At 37.6% G+C, this 23,603-nt stretch overlaps 2 protein-coding genes across 2 annotated transcripts; one reads left to right on the top strand and one right to left on the bottom strand.

The window, feature by feature from the left end:
* Nucleotides 1-7,310: 7,310 nt before the first annotated feature.
* Nucleotides 7,311-8,236, bottom strand: LOC148736832 (uncharacterized). Its single transcript, XM_088751000.1, has one exon. It carries the CDS (start codon nucleotides 8,194-8,196, stop codon nucleotides 7,339-7,341), a length of 858 nt encoding a protein of 285 aa, XP_088607126.1. The 5' UTR covers nucleotides 8,197-8,236; the 3' UTR covers nucleotides 7,311-7,338.
* Nucleotides 8,237-14,534: 6,298 nt separating this feature from the next.
* On the top strand, nucleotides 14,535-19,807 carry LOC148736831 (adhesion G protein-coupled receptor G5-like). The gene is made up of 9 exons (XM_088751014.1): nucleotides 14,535-14,685; nucleotides 14,761-14,851; nucleotides 14,953-15,005; nucleotides 16,286-16,425; nucleotides 16,780-16,872; nucleotides 17,093-17,175; nucleotides 17,898-18,018; nucleotides 18,401-18,442; nucleotides 19,095-19,807. Exons 1-5 carry the CDS (start codon nucleotides 14,615-14,617, stop codon nucleotides 16,866-16,868), a joined length of 444 nt encoding a protein of 147 aa, XP_088607140.1. The 5' UTR covers nucleotides 14,535-14,614; the 3' UTR covers nucleotides 16,869-16,872; nucleotides 17,093-17,175; nucleotides 17,898-18,018; nucleotides 18,401-18,442; nucleotides 19,095-19,807.
* Nucleotides 19,808-23,603: the final 3,796 nt, after the last annotated feature.

The following is a 23,603-nucleotide window of genomic DNA, read 5'->3' as shown; positions in this document are numbered from 1 at the left end:
TCAGAAAAAATTATGTAAATGAATTAGGAAATTTTGCAACTGTCGGCGGACTCTCGATATTTATGGTCAGTGGCTCTTAATATCGATAAAATCACAGTAGAAATAATTTAAATGACTGTTGGATGTTGAGCCAGGTGAACTGTCGGGGCCGGTAGGCTAAAGAGGTTCCTTTAATTCCTCAGGAAATATGGGAACGAGGCATTTAAGGTGTAGTAATGTATTTTATGGAATACGAGTAGAGCTTAATGAAAACTAAGAGGAGCTCCAAATGTCAACGGAAATATACAATAAGTTTTGACTCTAAACGGTAGGATCTGTCTGAGAGTGCCCTCTTGACATAATTGAACAAATGACCAAGCAGCAGAGAAATTGGAGAAATGCCAGACAAGGCATTAAAAGCAAATAGGTCTTTTAGCCCAGTTATGAATGAATAGTGCCTTATTTCCTAGAGAAAATCTGTTCGCAATAAAGATTGACATAAAGAGCCGTGTAGCTGTCACATTATCGGAACTGTAAGAATAACACAAAACTCTTTGCCCGACTGAACTGCTTATACTCAGAAGGTCATGCGTTTCAGACTTGCTGTGATAGTATATCTATCCACCTTTTTCAACTTATCGATAATCAACTGCATCCTCGTAAGAGGAGGTTCCACATCGTTTGTTTAGAGATTACAGAGTGAATTGTGATGGAAACTCAGTGAAAATGACAACAATATCCTTAACCATACTTCCTTTTTTTTTATATATAGTTATGTTTTTGATTCCACAGCGCTTTGTTTGTTACAGGTTTTAAAAACCATTTTTCCTTTATGTTAAACTGCCCAGAACAAGCCACGTATGTAAACAAGAGTTTGTCCTTTAACTGAAAAATTCCAGACTTCCGAATAGCTGAGAGAAAAGCCGTGGATTTTTTTTTTTGTTTTTTGTTTTTTTAATTTTCAAAGACAAAGATAAATTCAGGCACCAGGTTAATTGTTACGTAAGATCCACGACATTACTAATAATATGTAGATCAAACCGAAACCGTAAGATTTCTGCGAGAAAAATTACGTTCCACCGCTGAATCAGTACAACATTTTCTGAGTAACCTGATAGATCCAGGCGTTATCAGCTGATTATCTATTTATTGTTTAAACACAATTGATAGTAATGTCGCAAACTGGTTGGCCAAATTGCTGCTGCCCGTGTCAACGTGTTACGCAAAGTGTCAAGCACTGAAAGATTTGACTTTATTTGATATCAACTGCGGTCAAAGAAAAAAAAAAGAAAATCTGAAATCGATAGAGCTTTAGCGTACGCTGCGCCTCCGAGTGTCGATAAGAGTGCACACCACGTTAAACCACTGTAGTTTTTTAAAAAATTATTTATCCATTGTCACCTCTATATTTATAAACATTTTATCATTATTACCTTTGTTATCATTACTGTAATTATTAAAATCACTGTTGTCCTTATCATTATTATCATCATAATTGTAAGTTAAACTCTTATGTTTTCCTTTCTATATCATAGTTATTCAGAGCTGTTGGGCAATAGCTTATCTAAGGAAGTGCTTCTGACACTCTGAACAGTTTTTCAAGAAACGGACTGTAATTGTGAGTAATTAATTATCAAACGAGTAGGTACATCTTGCAATCTGTGTAGTTAATTTTCCACTGAATCGTTTGAATTGCAAATCACAATTTCTTTAAGAAGCAATTTGTACTTTATAATTACTTTGCTATCCTTTCAAATTCATTTCAGATGATGAGTGCGAGACTGCTCAACTCTTGAAGCCAGGAGAGCGTATCTGCAGCAAACTTCTTATGCGCAGATGGCACAAGATAAAATATATTCCTTTTGTCTTCGGTGCTCACAACGGTTCCTGCTCCGAGAGGTGCAATAAACTTCAGTCCTGTTTTGATGGAGAAGGGCCATCACACTGACCATGCCTGGCAGCGTTTCGAAAGCTTTCTTCAAATCAATTTAATGGCACAAGAAATATTACATTTTGTGTGGAACCCTGCAAAGCATTTTTGTTTCACATCAGACTGATCTCAAGTAAGTAGCTTCGAGGAAACAGACTAGTTTCTTTAACTTCCTCTGCTTTTTTATCGATTTTTCAGATAAACTCTATGCAATGGCTTAACCCTCGTACAGACAACCCATTTGAAATCCCCCTCTCCCTGCAGAAATGCTTATCGGCATTGTACCACTTTACCATTTTAAAAATTCTCTTTGTTTACCCTGATGTTTCTTGTTTCACCTCGGAACGCTCGACATCCGCAGACCAAGAGACCTTGCTGAGAAATTTTTGCCTATTACGTTCTAAACAAGTTTTATTTGAGTTTATGCTATTTCCACACGCGATTCCAAAAACGCTGACACCTGAAAAGCAATGATGATCCTTGAGAGCTGGCACCCAACGGCTTTATAGGAAATGTTAGCACAGATGCATAACAAGAGAAAATCATATTCTTTTGTACATACACGATAACAATGATTCACTTTTCATAATTCTTGAAAATATCTCTTTAAGACGGCTCTTTTCTTTTAGGAAGACATGAATAGCTTATATCCTTTGCCACTTACATCTAATTGTGGTTATCATACATTTCTATACCAATATAGCCGTCGGGTGTCATCGTTCATTGCTTACGATTTTTTAGGGTGAACATCTTTGCAATCAAGTGTAAAAAAAAAAATGATCGTCTCTTCCTTACAGAATTGCAGCAGAAACGTTAAAACCGGCGAGTTGTTTAAACTGGTATATTATTATTACCATGGCGTAGCTGCAAGTATTTCGGATCTTTTTCTCTATTAGAACGTTAAAATTGGTTTGGTTTGGTTTTTTTTTTTTTTTTTTTTGCTTCCTTTGTTTGTTTTTTGTTTGTTTGTTTGTTTTATTTGCTTGTTTATTTCTTTTGTTTTTTTTTGTGTTTTTTTTTTCCTTTCTTTCGTTTTTGACTAAACGGGTTGATAGCTGTTACGCTCCTCTCGGGTAGTTTGGTAGGTTGATGGGCTTTTTTGGCTTCCGCGTTTGCTTGTTTTCATTCCCTTGTTTTCTTCGTTTCTGATTATATGATTATTTGTTTGATTGTTGGTTTGTTCACGTTTATTTATTCGTCTGTTTCATGTGAGATATCACATCAGTAAGATATTAACCGAGTATTTTCCAATTTCAAATGCTTCTGAATGGCTATCAGGATGGTAGAACCCAGTTCGCAGACTTCTAAGCCGTTTAAAACACTTAACAGTATAACCGCCGCCCAATTAGCCTAATCAATAGTGGGCTGGACTGTTATGCGGGAGATCGAGGGTTCAAGCCCCGGCCGGACTAACACTCAACGTCTTAAAATAATTGAGAAGAAATGGCTACCTTTCTATAACAACGCATTTCAGCCAATGATGAATGTACCTTGCAGGTAACGTTCTATATCAGGATATTAATTACAATTTTAATATTTGTCTTACCCGTCTACATTAGCAATTGATTTGTTTCTTATATTCTTATGTTTTTATTTTATTATTTTTCCATTTGTTGTTGTTGTTTCGTGATTCGATAAGCGTTCCTTGAGCACTTAAAGAGTGGCCAAATTGGAAACAATTCGTTTTGTACCCCAATGACCCTCAATATTCTTTGGAAAAATCCCTAAGCCGCTCTCCTGTCATCCAAAACTCTGAACTGTTTTGACTCGTCAGTCTCGATCTTCCTCGTCAACATCCTGGAAAGTACTTAGTTTGAGCAACCTATCCAAATTTGTTTAATTACACCTTAATACGCGGCGTCAAAACGTCCGTTTTTTTTTATATAATAATTTTAAGCAATTCCAAAGAGTTGTCTTTCTCGTCAATGAATAATCCGAAGTTAAGCACAACGCAAAATCGAAAATTCTAGATTGTCAAGGAATCAGAAACATTGACTGCAACTGGTACTCTCGTGAAATTTAAAAAGGCCACTTAGGGCAGTTCTACAAAAAATGTCTCAATAAAGGTACTTCGTAATAACTACTCGTATCTTTTTTTGCTAAGAATATATGAAAGTCATATATTCTTAGCATTTGACTCCTCATCATCTCACATTTGACTCATTGTCGTCTTACGGGCCTATTACGTATCACCATCATGACCAGATCCCAGTTGGCTTTTGAGCTCAGTTGGTAGCTATAGAGCACTGCACTGGCAATGGGCTCGAATCCCGTACAGGCCTGACTGTTTTTCAGGTCTTAACTTTACTATTGCTTAAATAGTGCTCCTCACTGCGAACATCGCTGTCTTATGCGTTTTATTTATTTTTTTTTTAATATTTTCATTCTTGTTGTGTTTTTCTTGTTGCCTGTTTGTTTTGTTTGGTTTTTTTTTGCTTTTTCTGTTCTTTGTTTTGTTGTTTTCTGCTTGTCTTTTTCCTGTCTGCTGGTCAAGAGTTAGTTCTCATGCTCAGTTTCACCTCTTTAAATTCAAGATGTTTTACGAAGATTTAAAACTGTGATTGAAAAAATGCTGCCCATCCTGCCAGCCGAAGGAGGGGAAGATCCTATTTTCATCACGTTAGCCTTTGAGGACTTTATGAGCAGAATTGCCAAAACCAGACTAAGTTCCACAAATCCAGAAAATAAATGACGCTAGCAAAGATGTGGGTAACTTAAAGGAAGTTCTATTACATTTTGCTTAGAATTGATTATAAAATATCGGCGCTTTACGAGAAATTACTTGGTGGACGAGCGAAAAATTGTCGAGAGTGAGGGAATTAAAAACGCAGAAGAAGGGAATTTTTTGGTATCGAAAGTTGCAGAAGTGACAAAGATAAGTTGTCCCTATAAAGATATCTTACAAGTACAATTCATGTATCGTTGCCGTCATTGTCATTTGTCGTTATCATTTCCATTGTCATTTCTATTACCGTTATATCGGTATCGTTACCGTTACCGTTATCGTTATCATTATCTTTAAAAAATATCATTGCTTATATCATCATTGTCCGCAAGATAGGAAGTGGCTTTCTGTTTAATAAAAGTTACGGGGAGAACTTTATCAAGATTCCTTCAGCTAATCTACATCAGAATGGTTGGTATATTCATTTTGGCTAAGCTCTTTACTTCTCGACCATCTTGGAAATTGATTGGACTTCATCTTTCTCTTCCCTTCTTTGTATAATCGGTCGAACGCTTCGTAGTTGTCCAATTACAGTTTTTTGCGCTCGAATTCTTAAGAGGCTGTCCGCCTAAGAACGGATAAGGCAAATTTCGAACCTTCACCGATTTCCCTGATTTTTACTGTAAAAGTCGAGACTTCTATCCCATGAACAAATATTGCGTTTATTTTGAACCAGTCTGTTTTTTTCACTTTTATCGAGATATTTTTCAAGGTGACCTCAAAGGCACCCGGTTCCCCACCCCCCCCCCCCGACCTCCATAATTTAGCTACAAAAGTGGATCGCTGCTGTAGCCGTATTTTCAATTCTAACGAGCTTTCTATTTTATATGTCTAAGATCAACCTTTTGCCATTAGGTTAACGGTAAAATAATTACACTGTATATATTTTTCACTGAGTTACAAATTTTTCAAAATACTTACCTCGAGCACTGAAATTTGTGATGCGTGAGGTACATGTGGTTGAAAGCTATTTTCTCTTATGTGGGACCTAATCTCGAGTCAAATCTATTACAGCCTATAAGCACTTACACCTAATAAGTAAATTTTGGAATAAAACTTTTGGGCACTCTTCATGGCGCACCGCAGAGAGCTTTGCGAATTTAACAAATATTCGCCATTTTGATCGAAACCAAAGATAACACGATCCGCACATGAATCCGATTTCTAAGCCCTAACGGCCTAAAACTGCTTGAAGATAAAGTACCAAATCCTTAATGAAGTATCAAATCGATAAAAGTATTGTCTTGTCCGTTTTACATGGCATGGAGGAAATGTTTCAGATTAATCTTTCTCTGTAGTCATATGCAAATTAGCTGCTTGCGTTCCTTGTTTTTCGACACACGCGTCCAAAATAGTTTCCGTAGCAATATTTGACCATGCAAACAATAGTTTCTATAGAAGTGGAAACGTTACTGCTGTATTCCTTTTGGACTTGAGAAACTTACTTAAAGTTCAAGAGCGCTAGCCTTTGTTTTCAGTTATCAACGACGTGCCAACGGAATTTGTTGTTGAAAAAGTTGTTCATTTCACTCGTGTTTATTAGTGTGACCAATTTGCCAGATTTGACCATTTCTTCCAGCTATTTGCTAAAGTTTTCCTTTTATGTGGTTAGCAAGTTGTTCATCATCATTTGTAGAATGGCATAACAGTTGGTTTGTTAGCCTAATGGTAAGAGCGCTGAACCGGCGGTTTTGCAAAAGTCAAGGGTTCGAATTACGTTCAAGCATGAATTTTTCAGGTTTATTTTCTCAAATTAAAAGTTTCGTCTATAACTGCCATGAACTTCTTCTCGTTCCGCAGTTCCAATATACTGTATTCATATATTCATCATTTCAAAACGGTATTTGTTGAAGAGGTGAAATTTACATGTTTACTTTTTCAACGTGACTGAGTCAGTTACGCCTGGTCACGCAACATCTAGTTTCAGAGGTTTGTCTTGTCGTCGAACCAAACGCGAATCCCGAAGATATGCAATATGATTGAGTCATCGAGAGTAGGAGAATCCTGCCGGGAGAAATTGAAAAATAATACAAATGATCGAAACTGGCATTTTAATAAGCTCCTACAAAATTCACATATCATTAATTTCTCGAAATTAAGAAAATCACAAACCTATTAACATCTCATACGGTAAGGGTAGTATTTTTTTCCTTTATTTTTTCTCTTTTAATTTTTGCGAGTTAAGAACATCGCCACAAATTTAATGACGACAAATTTTGAGAGATTTTCGCGAATTTTCTCAGAAGTGATTACGTTAATTCGCTGAGTACAACTGTTGATCAGGTTACTTTGAGGCTGTGCCTATTGTTCTAAAACAAACTCGCTCCACAGGCACAATCATTTGTTTTCCTGGGCTATGCAGCTTCTGATATAGTTTAATTAAAGCATTGGCACTCCTGTATAAATGACATCAGTTGCTCAATAAGGTCTTTTTTTCCTATCTCTTGATTTAAATGGTACTTCAAAAAACGAGATTTCTTTGAGCATTGCTAGATTAAAAAGACTAAGCTTATTCTCCTTTGCGCACTCGCACAGATTAAAGGCATCGTAGGACAGAGGGTGCTGCGGCTTTAGTTCATTAAGGATGTGTTCCATCAGCCGTTGTCGTTCAGCTTCCTCTAGGGACAGTTCCTTCGGATTTTGCTTGATTTCTTGGGGTGTTCGTTGCCTTTTTTCTGTTTGCTGTAAGGCGAGAGAAAAACCCCTACACTTGGCTCTTGGTAAGCCACTCGTCTCGGTCAAACAACCTATTATTCTGCTCGTCTCTTGCCTTTCGCATATCATTCGAAACTTGCTGAGGGTCAGCTTCTAGCCCTGATTGTTCGCCTTGATCAAAATTTGCTGTTAAATAATTCTTAACTTTGCAACTGAATCTAGCGGATCCTGCTCGTGGCTTGGGTAGGGCCCAGCCCATACTGACAGTGTTTACTGGAGGCATTGAGTCACGTACAACCTGGTGGATACTAGTTTCGCACTGTGGTTCGTCAGTGATGCTGACTGATGTAGTAAACCTCTCTGCCCAATCTTTACGGAGTTTATCATACACTGTTTCTGACAGCCTTTCATCCTTCACACAATGGTCCCGTACGTTTAAATGTAACTCGAGCTCTGAAAACGTTTGGAAACTCTTCACGCATCCAGGCTCCGAACATTCAAACATGTCCATCTTTGAATCGTCCAAATCATCGTCTTCATTTGAACCCTCTGTTCCAGGAACTGTGTATTCATACACACGTGCATTGTGAAAAGGGAAGAACTCCTTACTTATAACGAGAGCGGTGTCCCCTTGGTCATTTGAAACTAGCTGGTCGTAAGAAATCTCCTTGCCACGCCCTATTCCGTACGACCTCCACGCACGTATACTTTTTTCCCCAAACTGGATGTTGTGTAGCTTGCTAAAACAATCTATCTTGTTCACTTCTAAGGTTCTCTTAGACTCGTCAACTTCACATACGCACGCGGATGTACCTTTCACTGGTCTCCCAGAGAGCGCCTTTTTCATGTCTCCCGCTGTTAGAATGTCGTGTCCTTCGTTGCAGAAACATCGGATGCATGTTTTCATTGGGCACAGGATACGATCACAAAATCCTTGCCATACTGTGGCTCTGAAAAGTCATACCGAAAGACTTCAATACCTGCCCGCTGACCGATAAAAGAAGCTGTTAGGAAAACGAGCTCTGTTGCGTCTTGCCGGAAAAAAAAAAAAAAAAAAAAAAACATCTCTTGCTACTGAAGAGAGGTTAAGGAAATATTAATGGTAAGATCTTCGATGTCCACTTCTCTGTGGTTGATGATAACTGAATTAGTTGGCGATAAGCGTGCAAAACAAACACTGCTGTTTTACTTAATCAGCGCTTCGTGGGAGATGAAAATGGCCATAAACTCCAAAAATACCTTGCCTTAGAAGTGTGGAATAATATGCTCTTCAGTTAAAAGAGACTGCTCTTTGTGTTTAAGAACATCGTAGAAAAAAAAATTTATGGACACAATTTTAAAGAATGCTAATTTGCATAATTTATTAACTATAAACACAGGTCTTTCCTCTTTAGAACACCAATGTTTTCAACTTAACGGCGAAAAAGTCGCATGATATCTATTTTTCAACATAAAAATCCGCTCTTCAGGTTTATTTCATGATTTGTAACAAGTTCTCAGATCCCAAATTTACCTGTTGGTCGGATCGCGTTATCTTTGATTTCGATCAAAATGGCGAATATTTGTGAAATTTGCAAAGCTCTGTGCGGCGCGCCATGAAGAGTGCCCAAAAGTTTTATTCCATAATTTACTTATGAGGTGTAAGTGCTTATAGGCTGTAATAGATTTGACTCTAGATCAGGTCCCACATAGGAGAAAATAGCTTTTAACCACATGTACCTCACGCATCACAAATTTCAGTGCTCGAGGTAAGTATTTTGAAAAATTTGTATCTCAGTGAAAAATATTTACAGTGTAATCATTTGACCATTAACGTAGTGGCAGAGGGTTGATCTTAGACATATAAAATAGAAAGCTTTTAAGAGTTGAAAATACGGCTTCAGCAGCGATCGACTTTTGTAGCTAAATTATGGAGGTCGGGGGGGAAGGAAACTGGGTACCTTTGAGGTCACCTTGAAAAATATCTCGTTAAAATGAAAAAACCAGACTGGTTCAAAATAAACGCAATATTTGTTCATGGGATAGAAGTATCGACTTTCACAGTAAAAATCAGGGAAATCGGTGAAGGTCCGAAATTTGCCTTATCCGTTCTTAGGTGGATAGCCTCTTAAGGTTTGACATCTACTAAAAATTGGACTCCTGTCACTTGCGTACTGAGTTAAATTTTTTTCTTCCTTCCTCTTCCCGCTGCCTTCCTTTCCTGACGTCTGACCCAGTCCCTGTCTCTTTTTTCCTTTACCTACGTATTTTCAATAATTATTTGATAGCCCACTTTTAATTATCGACCTGTTCACAATATCACGCTGCAGATACTTAAAAAAACAACAACAACAACAAAAAGCAAAAATGTAAGTCCTATACTTAAAGACACCAAAATAATCCAGTTCTACTTCCTCTCCGAAATAGGATCAATAGTGCTTGGAGTCGCATACAAAAGCCTTCACAAGCTTTTTCCAGGCTACGTAACTGATTCTGGGGGAACCAACAAAAAAAGTTTGGTATCTTATAAGTTTTAAACTAGAGTTGAAAAAGAAAAGGCTAATTTGAGACCGTTGAGTTTGTATTATTGATAGGATCCTAGATAGCGTAATTTTAACCGTAGTAGTGGATCCTCCGCTAGAATCGTTACCAGAGAACGTCACCTTGGTTTTTAAGAACATGAAGGTATTTACATCACTCGAGCTTTAATTTTTTCTTTTTGTTTAGTCACAGCTTGTTTTGTTTGGCTTTTTCCTTTCCGTTATTCAAGTTCTTCCTTAATGTTGTTACGGATTTTGCTGTAAACTAGCACGAAGCTGCGGTCTTTTAAAATATATTTCTTTCCCGAGACTTGACTAGCAGATTAGAAACCTTCATCATCACATTTCGATCTCTTAACAAACACAAAGAGTAGGAGGTCGAACGGTCATCAACTTGCCATATTCTGTAATAGTCATGCTTTGCCATGGGACTGTGATGAGCACTGGATTCATATGATGATTGACCACAATACCTTGCAAATTAAAACCCTTTTAGGCTGACCGAAAGAGTAGAACATGCGTATTCTGTAAGTTTTCGGAAGACAAGTAAGCACGACATTTGCAATACATCAGCTGAGAGAAGTAATCCACCTTTTTTGTTTTCGTTTTTGCCTTTTGCCCTATTTCATAACCAAAAGTATTTTGACTTAGTTCTTATTAACAGAGCAGGAGGTCTGTATGGGAGAATCTTGACTGAGGTCGCCAGTACAGACCGAACACAGTGAGGTCTGTGCCAGCGACCGAAGTCAAGATTCTCCCACACAGACCGACCTAGCTCGGTTAATAAGATGTTTATTATATGGCTGTGTCTTATATGCCAATTTTTTGTATTCCTTGTACCTCTTTTTCTAGACCGGTCTAGATGCCGGTCTAGATGGGAAAATCTAGACCACTTTCAATATTGATTTCAGCCAATCAAATTCGTGGATTCGGTAGTTCCCAGTCCTTGTGAGACACAGCCATATAATAATGAACCTTAACGAATTAGGGAACTTTAGAGCAGTCTGTCAAGTGAACTGAAATTTCTGCTAATTTTGATGGGAGAGGTGGAACGAATAAGAGAATTTCGATTTGTTATTTTTCTCTTAGCTTTTAGCTCTATATAGTTTCTATATTTTTTATCAATATCACTGTTATCAATTCTCATTCATGCTAATAATACTTTTTTTCTTTTTATTATTATTGTTATTATTTTTATTACTATTATTATCACTTGTTTAATTGTTATTGTTAACATTCCTATCATTATTTTCATTGTTATTAATGCTCTCAACCTACTAGCCAGAGACAAGAATAACAACACATTTGTGGGGTAAAGGTGTAGGGGATTAAGCCATCCAGTCACAAAATAGCTGACATAACATGCAGGTCGGAAGCTAGTTAATTATGCGACAAAAGAGATGATAATTCTCTATCAAGGGTGATAATCCCTTGGCCGCCAGAGGGGTAGTAATCCCCTCTTGGAGGTGATAATCCTCTGCGATCCCCATGTTTCCATGGCAACATGTAGTGGCTAGTGGTACCGATGCCCAAAATAAATAGCTGCCATGAGTCTATGGGTGACAGTGTGACCAGCATGGGAGCACTTAATCCCGAACCCTGGTTTATTAAATAATTTTTCTTGAGATAACAGTTCTTAATTATTAATATGTAAGGAACTATAACATCATGTATAACAGCCAACAATGGCTAAAAAATAACATCAACCTGTTGACATCGCTTTGAGCAAATTGTCAAAGTTTGTGTCCTTCGATGATTTAACTGATATTAAAATGAAACGTAGATTAAAGTCTTTTCATTGCATTGAATACTAGTGATTGTCAAGAGCTATCAATAGGGAAGAGTGGGAGGATATTATTTATCCTTGTGATCTGAATTACTGTAATAAATCACTGAACTGAAGCAGACATGCGATGCACAGTTTGATTGACACAGAGAAAGAACAGCTGTGATTGGACAATAATTGGCTGCACGTGCAATCAATGCAAGCTTATCTGACCTTCGCACTCTTACTATTATTAGCACTTGACAATTTTTTCTGTTTACTTTGCCCTTATATGCGAGTAGTTTCATCATTAACTATGATTTATAATTCATAAATTTATGTCCTTTGTTATTTTATTAATTTCCCGCTTCCACGCAGCTATGAGAGTTGGTCAAGCGAAGGTTGTCAAACAAGAGTTATATCTTATTCTCAAACAGAATGCGTGTGCAATCATTTAACCCCCTTTGAGGTGCTCATGGATTTTACTGAGAAAGATGGCGACGAAAAGATGAGATTTTTGTTTGTGGAAAAAATATAATTCTAAAATGGTAAAAAAAGTTTAAAGAGTTATCGCTATCAGATATTGATCCTCCTGACCAGAATATTTCCTTAGTCTCAATCAAATATGAAGTTATTAACTTTTCATTTAGGACTTGCATTACAAAGTACTGACTCTCATCACGCGAGTAGGGATGGCTTTATCTCTCACTGGAGTCTTACTCACAGTTATCAGCTATCTTCAGCTTAAGTAAGTACATTTAATTGAGAATGATATTTCATTGAATCGCGGGAGATAACTTCTATCTCAAATAATGGGAAAAAAAGCTATCAGATCATGGGAGCCTGAGTTGTAAGCTTATCAAGGTGTGATACAGGCTGAAATGGATTGCGAGTGAATTTTTTGTAAGTATAATTCATTTATTTACTCTTCATTACCTTATTTTTCTTATTTCCTATTTCTTCAATTTCACCTTGTCGTTTTACTAATTAACTTTGGTTAACTACTTATTTTTGGCTCAATTCATTCATAAATAACTGACAAATTCATTTGCTTTGCTTTCGGACCATTTTCTGGTAAGGTGCTTGCGTTTCTGTGGCAGCTCTCGAGCAGTATTTCATGATGGCAGCTTTCTGCTGGATGCTGGTCGAAGGCATTTATATCTACTTATTTGTTGTGAAGGTGTACAACATCACTGATAATATCCATCGTTATGGTTGCTGCTCAGGTAAGGAACACTGCCAGCCAAAAGTGTGATTGTTAATAAAGCTTGTAATCAATAAAATATCATGTTTTGATTGGCCGAAAAATGAGAAATGGGCTTTAGAGCGGAAGTAAAGGTTAAATAATGCAAAAGGTATCAGGAGAGTTCTAAATTTCAACAATCCTTATAAAATGGCTATGTGTTTAATTAAATATTGACGAGGTGCACCTTTTGCGGACCATTGAATCATTTTGTCTACAAGTATCGAATTCTAAATAGCAAACAAACTGCAGTTACAAACATGGCAGTAAAACGTATGATGGAAAACAAGATTAGTAAACTTTACTTGAAAAGAAAAAATTCATACATAATTAAAGATGCAAACTAATACAGATAACTTGAACTTGAACTTTATTTTTTTAATTTAGACACGGTAAATCTATCAGATAAAATGATAATATTATTACAATCTATTATTACAGTTACAATCTATTTTAATCTATATAAACATGATCTAAAATTTAAAAGTGAAATAGAAAAAAAAATAAAGAAATTCTGCTTTACATAGATGCCGTGTGTGTTTTGTCGATTCAGACGAAGAAATTGCGACAGCCATTTCGGAAGGATTGAAGTGATTTTGCTTGCCGCAATTCAGGGGACAAGCTATTCCAGATAACCGCACCGTTATAGCTAAAGCTATTTTTCAGGAAATTGGTGCGGGGCAATGGAACAGCTAGTTTGTTTTCAGAGTTCCTTAGATTATATGGAGGATCATATTTAGTGAAAAGAGAACCAAGATAGTCGGGCGCAAGACCATGTATAGATTTATAGACCATGGTGGCCACTTGTATTTGTCGCTGAGTATCTAACCGTCTCCAGTTAAGTTGCACAAAAAGAGGATCAGCGCTTGTGTCATAACTGGAGAAGGTCAGAATACGGGCAGCCCGGTTTTGCAACTTTTGGAGCTTATTCGAAAGACCCTTGTTACAATTCCCCCAGACCTCGCTGCAGTAATTAAAGTACGGTTGAACTAAGACATTGAAAACGGACTCAAGCGTGGTTCGATTAACAAAAGGCCTACAACGTTTAATTGCTCCAATGCCCGATGCGATTTTCTTGGCTATTTTTTCAATGTGCATATTCCATGAAAGGTTTTCGTCTATATGTACACCCAGAGATTTGACTGAGCTAACTTGTTTAATTATGTCACCACCTATGATTAGTTTAGGGGAAGTATCGTAGGTACCTATCCTTTGCCGCGATCCAATTAACATGAATTCAGTTTTAGATGAATTTAGAGTCAATTTGTTTGCAGTGAGCCATGTGTTAACATTGGATAGGTCGTGATTCATAACATCATTGATCATTTCTATGTTGTTACTGGCAAAGGTCAGGTGAGTATCGTCGGCATACATACGTGCAACTGAATTAGACAGGCAATTAGGAAGATCATTTATGTATAGAACAAAAAGCAAAGGTCCTAGAATTGTTCCTTGCGGAATTCCACAAGTGAGGCTTATCATTGCTGACATTATCGTTCATTATCTCGAATTCTAATATATTTGCATCACAATTGGAATGCATACTGAGCTACGGGAAGTACAAAGTGCTTTGTTTGGAAAACCATTACATCTGACACGCTAAAGTTGTTATGCTAGGGTTACATTTTCAAATTCCGTCCCCTTTATCGTTTGACCGTTCAGCGAGACATTTTGCTTTTCGATCACACCTTCAGACACATGTAAAGCACTTAATCGTCAACTTCTGTTGGAGTGGAAGCAAGTTATAAAGAGATTTTATTAACTAACTGTTTTTTTTCCTTTCTTCAACTAAGGTTCAATGCTAGTTAGTATTATATACACAGATCTGCATGAGCTCTTTAAAGTGACTCGAATCGACAGAAATACAAGGTACAATGATTGAGTCATTTGCTATTATAATCAATTTCAATTTAGTCATATGACTGTTAAATCTATTGCGATTAGGAGTCTGAATACCAAAATAATAGCAGCAATGATGGATCTGAAGCAAAACCAGTTGGAAGAGAATGTCACCTTAACATTTAGGAATATGGAGGTAGCTTTTTTAATTTCTTTTTTTTTTTATTATTGTTCATTATAACTTAAGATATGTGTTTAAGGAAATCTCCTTTCACTTCGAAATGCCATATTTTTCAGACTACTGATGATAAAAGGCAGTGTGTATTTTGGAAAGGCTTTAATGAGGAGAGGTAACAGTCCACTTGAAGTTTTCTCTCTCCCATTTATTACAAATATATATCTATTAAACAACAACAAACATATGAAACATATGTGTGAACTGCGGTTATGAGACGTATATGAGCACGATCCTTCGCAGTAAAGCACTATTTGAGCAATAGTGAAAATCAGACCTGAAAAAAAGTTCATGCCTGTACGGGATTCGAACCACTGACCTCTGCGATACTAGTGCAGCGCTCTACCAATTGAGCTAACAAGCCAATTGGGAGCAGGCCATCAAATCAACTCGACATAAACCCGTAGATGATAAATCAAACAACAACAAACATATGAAACATATGTGTGAACTGCGGTTATGAGACGTATATGAGCACGATCCTTCGCAGTAAAGCACTATTTGAGCAATAGTGAAAATCAGACCTGAAAAAAAAAAACTTTCAGGCCTGTACGGGATTCGAACCACTGACCTCTGCGATACTAGTGCAGCGCTCTACCAATTGAGCTAACAAGCCAACTGGGAGCAGGCCATCAAATTAATTCGACATAAACCCGTAGATGATAAATCAAACAACAACAAACACATGAAACATATGTGTGAACTGCGGTTATGAGACGTATATGAGCACGATCCTTCGCAGTAAAGCACTATTTGAGCAATAGTGAAAATCAGACCTGAAAAAAAGTTCAGGCCTGTACGGGATTCGAACCACTGACCTCTTGGATACTAGTGCAGCGCTCTACCAATTGAGCTAACAAGCCAACTGGGAGCTCAATTGGTAGAGCGCTGCACTAGTATCGCAGAGGTCAGTGGTTCGAATCCCGTACAGGCCTGAACTTTTTTTCAGGTCTGATTTTCACTATTGCTCAAATAGTGCTTTACTGCGAAGGATCGTGCTCATATACGTCTCATAACCGCAGTTCACACATATCCTTCATATGTTTGTTGTTGTTTGATTTATCATCTACGGGTTTACGTCGAATTAATTTGATGGCCTGCTCCCAGTTGGCTTGTTAGCTCAATTGGTAGAGCGCTGCACTAGTATCGCAGAGGTCAGTGGTTCGAGTCCCGTACAGGCCTGAAGTTTTTTTCAGGTCTGATTTTCACTATTGCTCAAATAGTGCTTTACTGCGAAGGATCGTGCTCATATACATATATATCTATTACTTATCAAACCCTTTGAACGTATATCTTTTTTCTGCTCTGATTTGTTGACCATCGTAGAGCAGAGCAAAAACCAGATTTAGCTGTACTCTTTTTAATCGCTGTCTATCGATTACCATACATTTTTAGTCTGGACGGCTGGTCTGGGGAAGGCTGCCATGTGGTGACGTCAGAGAGCAATTTAAAAGAAACAGAGTGCAGTTGTAATCATTTGACTCATTTCGCGGTTTTATTTGACTACGACGATGATCAAACAGTAATGGAAAATGGTACTTCTCCTCTTCTAGGTCTATATTTCTGGGTTTTTTTAGTTACTCTTTTTCTATTTTTTTTTTTTTTGTCCCTGTTTTTGATGTTGCTGTTTCCTTTTTCTTTCTTGTTTGTTTTATTTTATTTAAGACAAATCACTTTATAATTTAAGTTGGTCACGCCGAAACACACTCCGAATACAGGAAGAGAGGTTCTCTCATGAGTCTACTAGGTCCCTGACGCTTTGGATTATAATTGCCTTTTTCAATTATAAAAGTCCTTTTTATTTTTATTGTTTTTCAAATTTTGATTTTTGTTTATTTGCTATTTTGTTGTTTTTTTTTTTTTCGTGTGTTTGTTTGTGTGCAAAGCAGATTACAGGAACAGATCAAAAGGCATTAGAAATTCTTACGTACGTGGGCTTAGCACTCTGGATTTTTATTGCCTTTGTAGTAATAGTTGAAGTGGTAGGTGCAATAAAATATATTGGGAACTTTTCACTTCTTAAATTAAAATATGGTATTTTACTATCGTCATTGTTTTTCTTTCTACTGAGAACTTCGTTCTGCCTCTCTGTGTCTCCTGTTGTTCATTGTGCCTCTCTTTCTCCCTATCTATTGTCCACTTAATCGCTTGATGTCAGAATTATTATTATTCATTTAACATTCAACTTGTCTTCATTTCAAGCTTAACATACTGATTCTTACGCGAGTCATCAGAGAAATGAACAAAATGCAGCAAATGTGAGGAAAGACTATTGAACGTATACGGTAAGAAAGTGCGTCCACCAAAAGTAAGTGTAGTGCGATTCTGAATTTTCTGAACCCTTTCACTCCCAAGATCCGACTAGTGATTCTCCTTACCGTCTGACATACAATTGTTATAATGTTATCTGTTTTGGAGAATTTGGTTTTGAATCAAGTAATAAATCCCTAATCGATAATTTACTTTGTTCTCATGACTTACTTACTTGATATCGTATTGATACTGTAAGGAGAAGTTTTGTCCTCATCACTTATAGGAGTTAAAAGGTTAATTTAAACCCGATAAAGTCTACTCTCGAGCATGATTGCCCACACCGCTGGGACTTTCCCAGGATCTCGTAGCATTGAATAATTTGCTGCTTTCCTTTCATGAGCTGCAAGTCGACTGTCAATCTCACGTTTAACCTCAGCTGGTTGAAGAGATCAGAAGCACCCTTTTGAAAGTTGAACAAAACAAATGACATGGCTAAGGGTACATGTATTCCCAGGCAATGGACACTAACGCCTTTACAACGGCAACATCGAATATTTAATGATGATACATAAAAACCAATTTGATAGGCACTCGCAGTATTTCCCTTTGTTTCGGTGTCTTTTTCCTGGGAGGTTTGATAATTAAAAGAATTATATAAAGATTCATTGCTGGAATGGATCGAATTCCTTATCTATAGCTAACCCAGTTACATGTAGAGGCCTGCTTCATTCTTTTCCTCTTTTTTTTTTTTCAGATTTGGAATGAGGACATGTGATATTTTAATTCCACTTCTGGGCATCACCTGGTTGTTTGGTCTTTTGTCACCATTGCATAAACCTTTCATCTATCTTTTTACCATTCTTAACTCCATTCAGGTGTGAGTCATGGTTATTATTTTAAATTCCTGTATGTTTTGTTCTTTTCCTCACCATGAGGAGTTTTAATCGGGTTTCTCTGACATAGTATAACAAAGATCTTCATTTGTATTGCAACTTATTATATCTCATTTTGACTTTTTTCCGCGCTAACTCGCCATTACTCATTCCTGGGTAGAGCGAGAGCTTGAAAATAGACAACGTCACTTAAAGCAAACGGTACTCAGTAGACTTTCAACTGTTCACTTTCCTCTCGGCAATAAAATATTTGTTACCAGTATACCTCGAGGAGCACGACCGTCAAATAGCTTTCATCTCTGTGACCAGTCCATTAGATTCATAAGTGAACACGCTTTATGGAAGTTGCGTTTATCTTTAATAGGGTTTCTTGATTTTCCTTCTCCATTGCGTCAGGAATACACAGGTACGATTATTCCGCGAAAGATATATAGCGATGTAGCATTTATAATCCTTTGGGTTTTACACGCAAATGAGTTTTAATCGTTTTTATACAATCAACACCATCTTAAAGTATATTATTCTGGGCCAGGGCCGTTCAAAAGTAGGTTAAGATAACCCAGGGTTAGTGTGAAATTTGATCTGAAAGCTTTAAAAGAAAATTCAGCTTCATTCCATTTGTCTACAATTTTATGATTAAATGCCTTAAAATAAATTGGGAAAATTACCCAAAACAGCTTTTTATCAGAGAAATATAGAAACCTGGATTAAAATTTAACCCTGGGTTAGGACTAATCGGCCTTCGAACAACTTGGCCCTGTGGTCGTATTGCTGACCAGAAAAAAAAATTTCAGCAAGCTATGTAGATTAATTGTTGTGGCAGCACGCAAAGTAATACTAGTCTACGCTATTGAAGTTATAATCAGTTATGTTAAGGCTATTGTTATGATAACTGATGTGTTTATCAGAACTGTCATAAAATTCATTCTTGACCACTAAAAGAACACGGTAAACTGTTAAGGCAGTTAATTAAATTTCAATGTATGATTGTACAGTTTTTCTTAGACTGACCTTAAATAAAGTAAACGTACTTTTTTATTATTTTTCTTCACCTTTAGATCCGAGAACTTTTCAAACAAAGAATTGCAATGATTTTCCCAGCCATAGAAGACAGAAATCCAGCAAAAAATGATGCCGATAGAGTAACGAAAATTCAAACCCAGCCGTTTAGTGTACTCCAGATTCAAAATCGGCAAGTGCCGGGTTATTCCGCTTTGCGGAATACTATTAATGATAATGATAATATTAATAATAATAATAATAATAATGATAATAATAATGATAATAGTTATAATAATAATAATAATAATAATAATAATAATAATAGAGTTTTAATATTTATATTGCGCAAATCAAGAGTCAGTCTACCTAACCACCGCGTGAGGGGCGGCGCAAGGTTGGAAAAATGGACCCCTCGATAATTCATCCAGAGATAACCTATAGTATGTTAATAATCGTGATGTAAGTTTTAGGTTCTAGAGTTTTTAAATTTTTGAGAAAATTACGAAAACCCGTCCACCACCCGTGAAGCCGAAATATCACAGAAATAAGGTCAAATTTCAGATAATCGAGCTCGCGTGAAGGTGCATAACAAATTATGGTTTTCCTTAGTTTATAATATTATTAAGGATGTATTGCTAAGCTGCCTTGATGATATTTTAGACTTACAATAGTAATTCCGAATTCCTGGAGAGCAAGCGAAGAGAACTGAGACTTCTAGACTCTGAAAATCAAATAATTCCATACGGTTTTCAAACATCTTAAAACATACTCGGTATTATGTATAATTCTTTTAAAATTAAATTATAGCAAGTACAAGAGCTGTTTTTGAACGTGATATATTTTTTTTCTTGGCAAAAGTTATTCTGAGGCGAGCGGCCCCATGCAAGTTCACGACCCTTTTTTACCTTTCGAAGAGATTTTGTTTCACAAGGAAATATAAACAATTCGACTAGTCTTAGCTCGCTTTCTGAGCAAACCATTGAAGAACCCTGCCATTTTCCATTAAAACTTCCCAGTAAACCTGAGATAATACTTCGATGACACTTTACCTTCCAAATGGGTATTTGAAGGCAAATAACTTTGATGTTCTTCGCTAATTTTCCTGTGTCTCGCTGCAGTGCTCTGCCACCGGCCTTTTCATACGGCTACGGCATGAAGTGTAAGCTTGAGTCTCTCCGGTTTGTGCAATATTTTTGCGGGACCTGGATCCAATTCTCGCATATGGAGCCTCTTCTGGGTATCTATTGAGTTTTTTATTGAATGTTTCTAATGAAAAGAGGCAAGAAGTGAAGGAACTAATTGAAGTGAAAAATAGACCTAGATCGATGTCACGCAATCTTTACAGCTAAGTGATAACGTGCTGCAAATACGTCCACATGGATATTTTTGTCTTGCTTTTGCATACAATGTTTTCGTTTTGACTCTTTTTTTTTTTTTTTTTTGTTAACACAGGCCTATTTTGAGGGAGAGTTCTTTGTATGCAATACTTTGAGTCGGTGTATATACACGCAACACATTTACTTTTCCCATTTTCTAGTGATTGTGCAACAAATTAGAAATCCTATCTAGTTTTAGCATGAAAATTCAAGCGCCTGGGCAAGTCTATTACTAATGATTTCCTAAAGCTAGATAAAAGGGAATAGTAATGTATATCCAAAAAGCTACTGGCCGCAAAGTGAGACTTTGTAATTTGTATTAATTGTATTTGCCCATGGTAGGTGGACACGCAAATAGGTCCTCTTCGTGGTGTATCTAACTTTTTAGGAATTGTGTTCAACAAGATACCTTTCGATACAGAAGTAGACGCACGCTTTTATATGATTCTTCGAAAACTGTCCCTTTGGAAACTGAAAATGATTTGCTTTTTGGTTCGCACAAGACATGTTTCTTTTCGTACGACCATAGAGCACTTAAAACTGCTTTGAGGGTTGCCATCGAGAGAGATCTAAGTTTAAAACAGATAACTACCAAAGGAAAATAGGTCTATGGCAAACCCTTTGTTTACCTCTCAAAAAGTTCTAAATATAGAATTCTCACAGAGTTCGAACTGTTATGTTTTAAAATCGAGCCTCTCGATCGCTTGCCCGATAAGCAGAGCTAGCACGTGGGAGGCTCCTAAGTGTTTCTTAAATTCAGCAAATCTTATTACGCAGACAAACTCCACTGGATTAAAATCTTTATAACTTTACAAAGATATGTGCAGGAAAGTGAGTTTAGGTCTGTTAAAGTGCATTGTATAACTTCAGCGCTCACTGTGTCCGAAAAAAACAAAAAATTAAAATCAAACATTATTTACAACTCGGCATCCCGAGTAATTAGGAAATGATATCGAGACGCCTGAGCATGCGAGAGACGCCATAATCTCTTCTGGTGGAGTTCCTGGTGTTAACGTAGCATTGTGTGAGACTTTCCAAGTCCCGACGGTGCTATCTTCAAATATAGAGGGTCTTAGTCAGCTCAGTATTGTCGAGTACAAGGACGAGGGGCGTATGGTATCGGCGATGGTAAACTCATCCCTACTGACAAACTGCATTGCCCATCGATCCCCATCTGACCTACTGACCCTTACCGGAGTTACTCGCTCTTACTCAAGGGCATTTACATCTGTCAACGAGAGGCGCATAAAAGCATCAGGTCGAGATCCAGATCCACCAATGCATATCGAAGAGGAAGACAATAACGCGGCGATCTTCAGCTGTCCTTAGGAGGGCTGTGTCAAAACATTTGCGAGATATTCATCAATGCAGCGGCTTTTAGACTGTGGAAAACACCAACGTGCTCTTGAGCGATATACTCTACTGGATAGAGCTGCTGTTGGATATGCTCAAAGGCTTAGGGGCAATGCGCAGCTGTTCCCGAGCTGGACGCAGTCGCAGAACCGACAGGCCACCAAAGGGCGGGGCGCTCAATTCAAGTACTTCCCGTTGATGAATATTTACGCACAAGCAAGAGAACCACTTCAATGAGAAATTTCACAAAGGTGAGCGGTCAGGACGAAAAAGTGATCCGTTATGAGTTGCGCGTTCTATGGTGGCTGTCGTGGACTTGCAAGGGAAACAGATGTTCAGTAGTGAAGAGTTTCTGACTGCATCTCAGGTCGCTGGATTCTTCTCCAGACTTGCGGCAAAGAAGTCTCTGTTTAACGATGATGATGTTGTAAAGGAGATTGAATGTGCCACCCAGAAGGCAACTATCGAAGAATTGACGAATGAAGTTTCTCGAGAACTTTTGCCAGGACATCCCATCGTGTGATAGATATAATATATGCGAAATAACCTCAGGAGGGAACTCAACACGACCACGTTATCGGTTGCAAAACTAAAAGACATTTGCGCCGGGCTTGATATTGCTGTTGATTTAGCCATCAAGCGTAATCAACCTTATGCAGACAACATTGAGGAGTACAGTCAAAATTTTCGATGCAAAGCGGATAAGTAAAGCCCAAAGTTAGCACAAAGGTGGGGTAGGAGGAGGGTAATCATAGGGATACGTTCTTCAGTATCACGACCCAAATACCACGCCAAACCCTAGCCTAAGCATATGTCAGTCGTGGGAGCACCTTCACATAGACTTTCTTCTTAAAATCCATGTCACTACATAACGAGCCTCACACCGTTAGCAACCAAAAAGAGTCTAGGTATCCAGCAGAGAATCCGTACTTTTAGTCCGCATTCTCTGCTGGATACCAGTGGCTTGCTTGGGTAAAATTTTTGATCGTATTTCGCTCCTAATCTGATAGAGGAGTCAACTTTTACACAATCATGTCATCATCATATGGCGTGAAAAGGTAATTAAAGAAGCCGTATCCGAAGAAAGTGTACATGGCCGGCGCTTAAAAATAGTGACAAGACAAAGCGCTCGCCCGGAGTGTGTTGCGGCAGTTACAGTCACGTCGAAGAAAAATTTCTTAGTCAATGCTTGCGGATTTAGTTAGCTTTATTAATACTAACATAGGCTGCGACGCTTTTTTACTACGACATTTAACTGGCGGCCTGAGTGTTTTGTTTTCTAATCAATTTTACCAGACTTTTGTTTTCGGATCGGAGACAAAGTAAATTCCAGAACCGACGACTTTTTTTCCACTGTGTTCGGAATCTTTGACAGCTGACGCTTGGTGCTGTAATTTTTGAGCATCCGGGTACCAGTTATTGGGAATAAACTCGGCGTATTACAACCTATAATTTCTTTTGCTGTTCAACGCAGAGTCCACGATACATGGCGGCTTTTTCTCACTGATATTTTATGTCGCATATATAGTTTACACGCTGTTCCAGTTTTTTTTTTTTAAACTATATTCATGCAGTACTCATAAGATTCTTTGTCACTGGCCTTCAGATGACCTATATTGGTGCCGGAATCCTCTAGACAGTTGCGAGAGATTACATACATTATAGGTACGAAATCTTTTTGCGCTACCTCCTCCGCAACGTTGATTAAGATCGTGAATAAACAGAGACCGGGGGTAGTAATAATTGTTTTCAAATCAAGATAGATGTTGAACAAGCTGACAAAGCTTTTAAACAGACAAAGACAAACTTTCGTTTAATGACACGTTACGAACAAGT

The sequence above is a fragment of the Stylophora pistillata genome, chromosome 2 (genome assembly GCF_964205215.1).
Source record: "Stylophora pistillata chromosome 2, jaStyPist1.2, whole genome shotgun sequence".
NCBI lineage: Eukaryota > Metazoa > Cnidaria > Anthozoa > Scleractinia > Pocilloporidae > Stylophora > Stylophora pistillata.
This window is presented reverse-complemented; position numbering and strand designations above follow the sequence as displayed.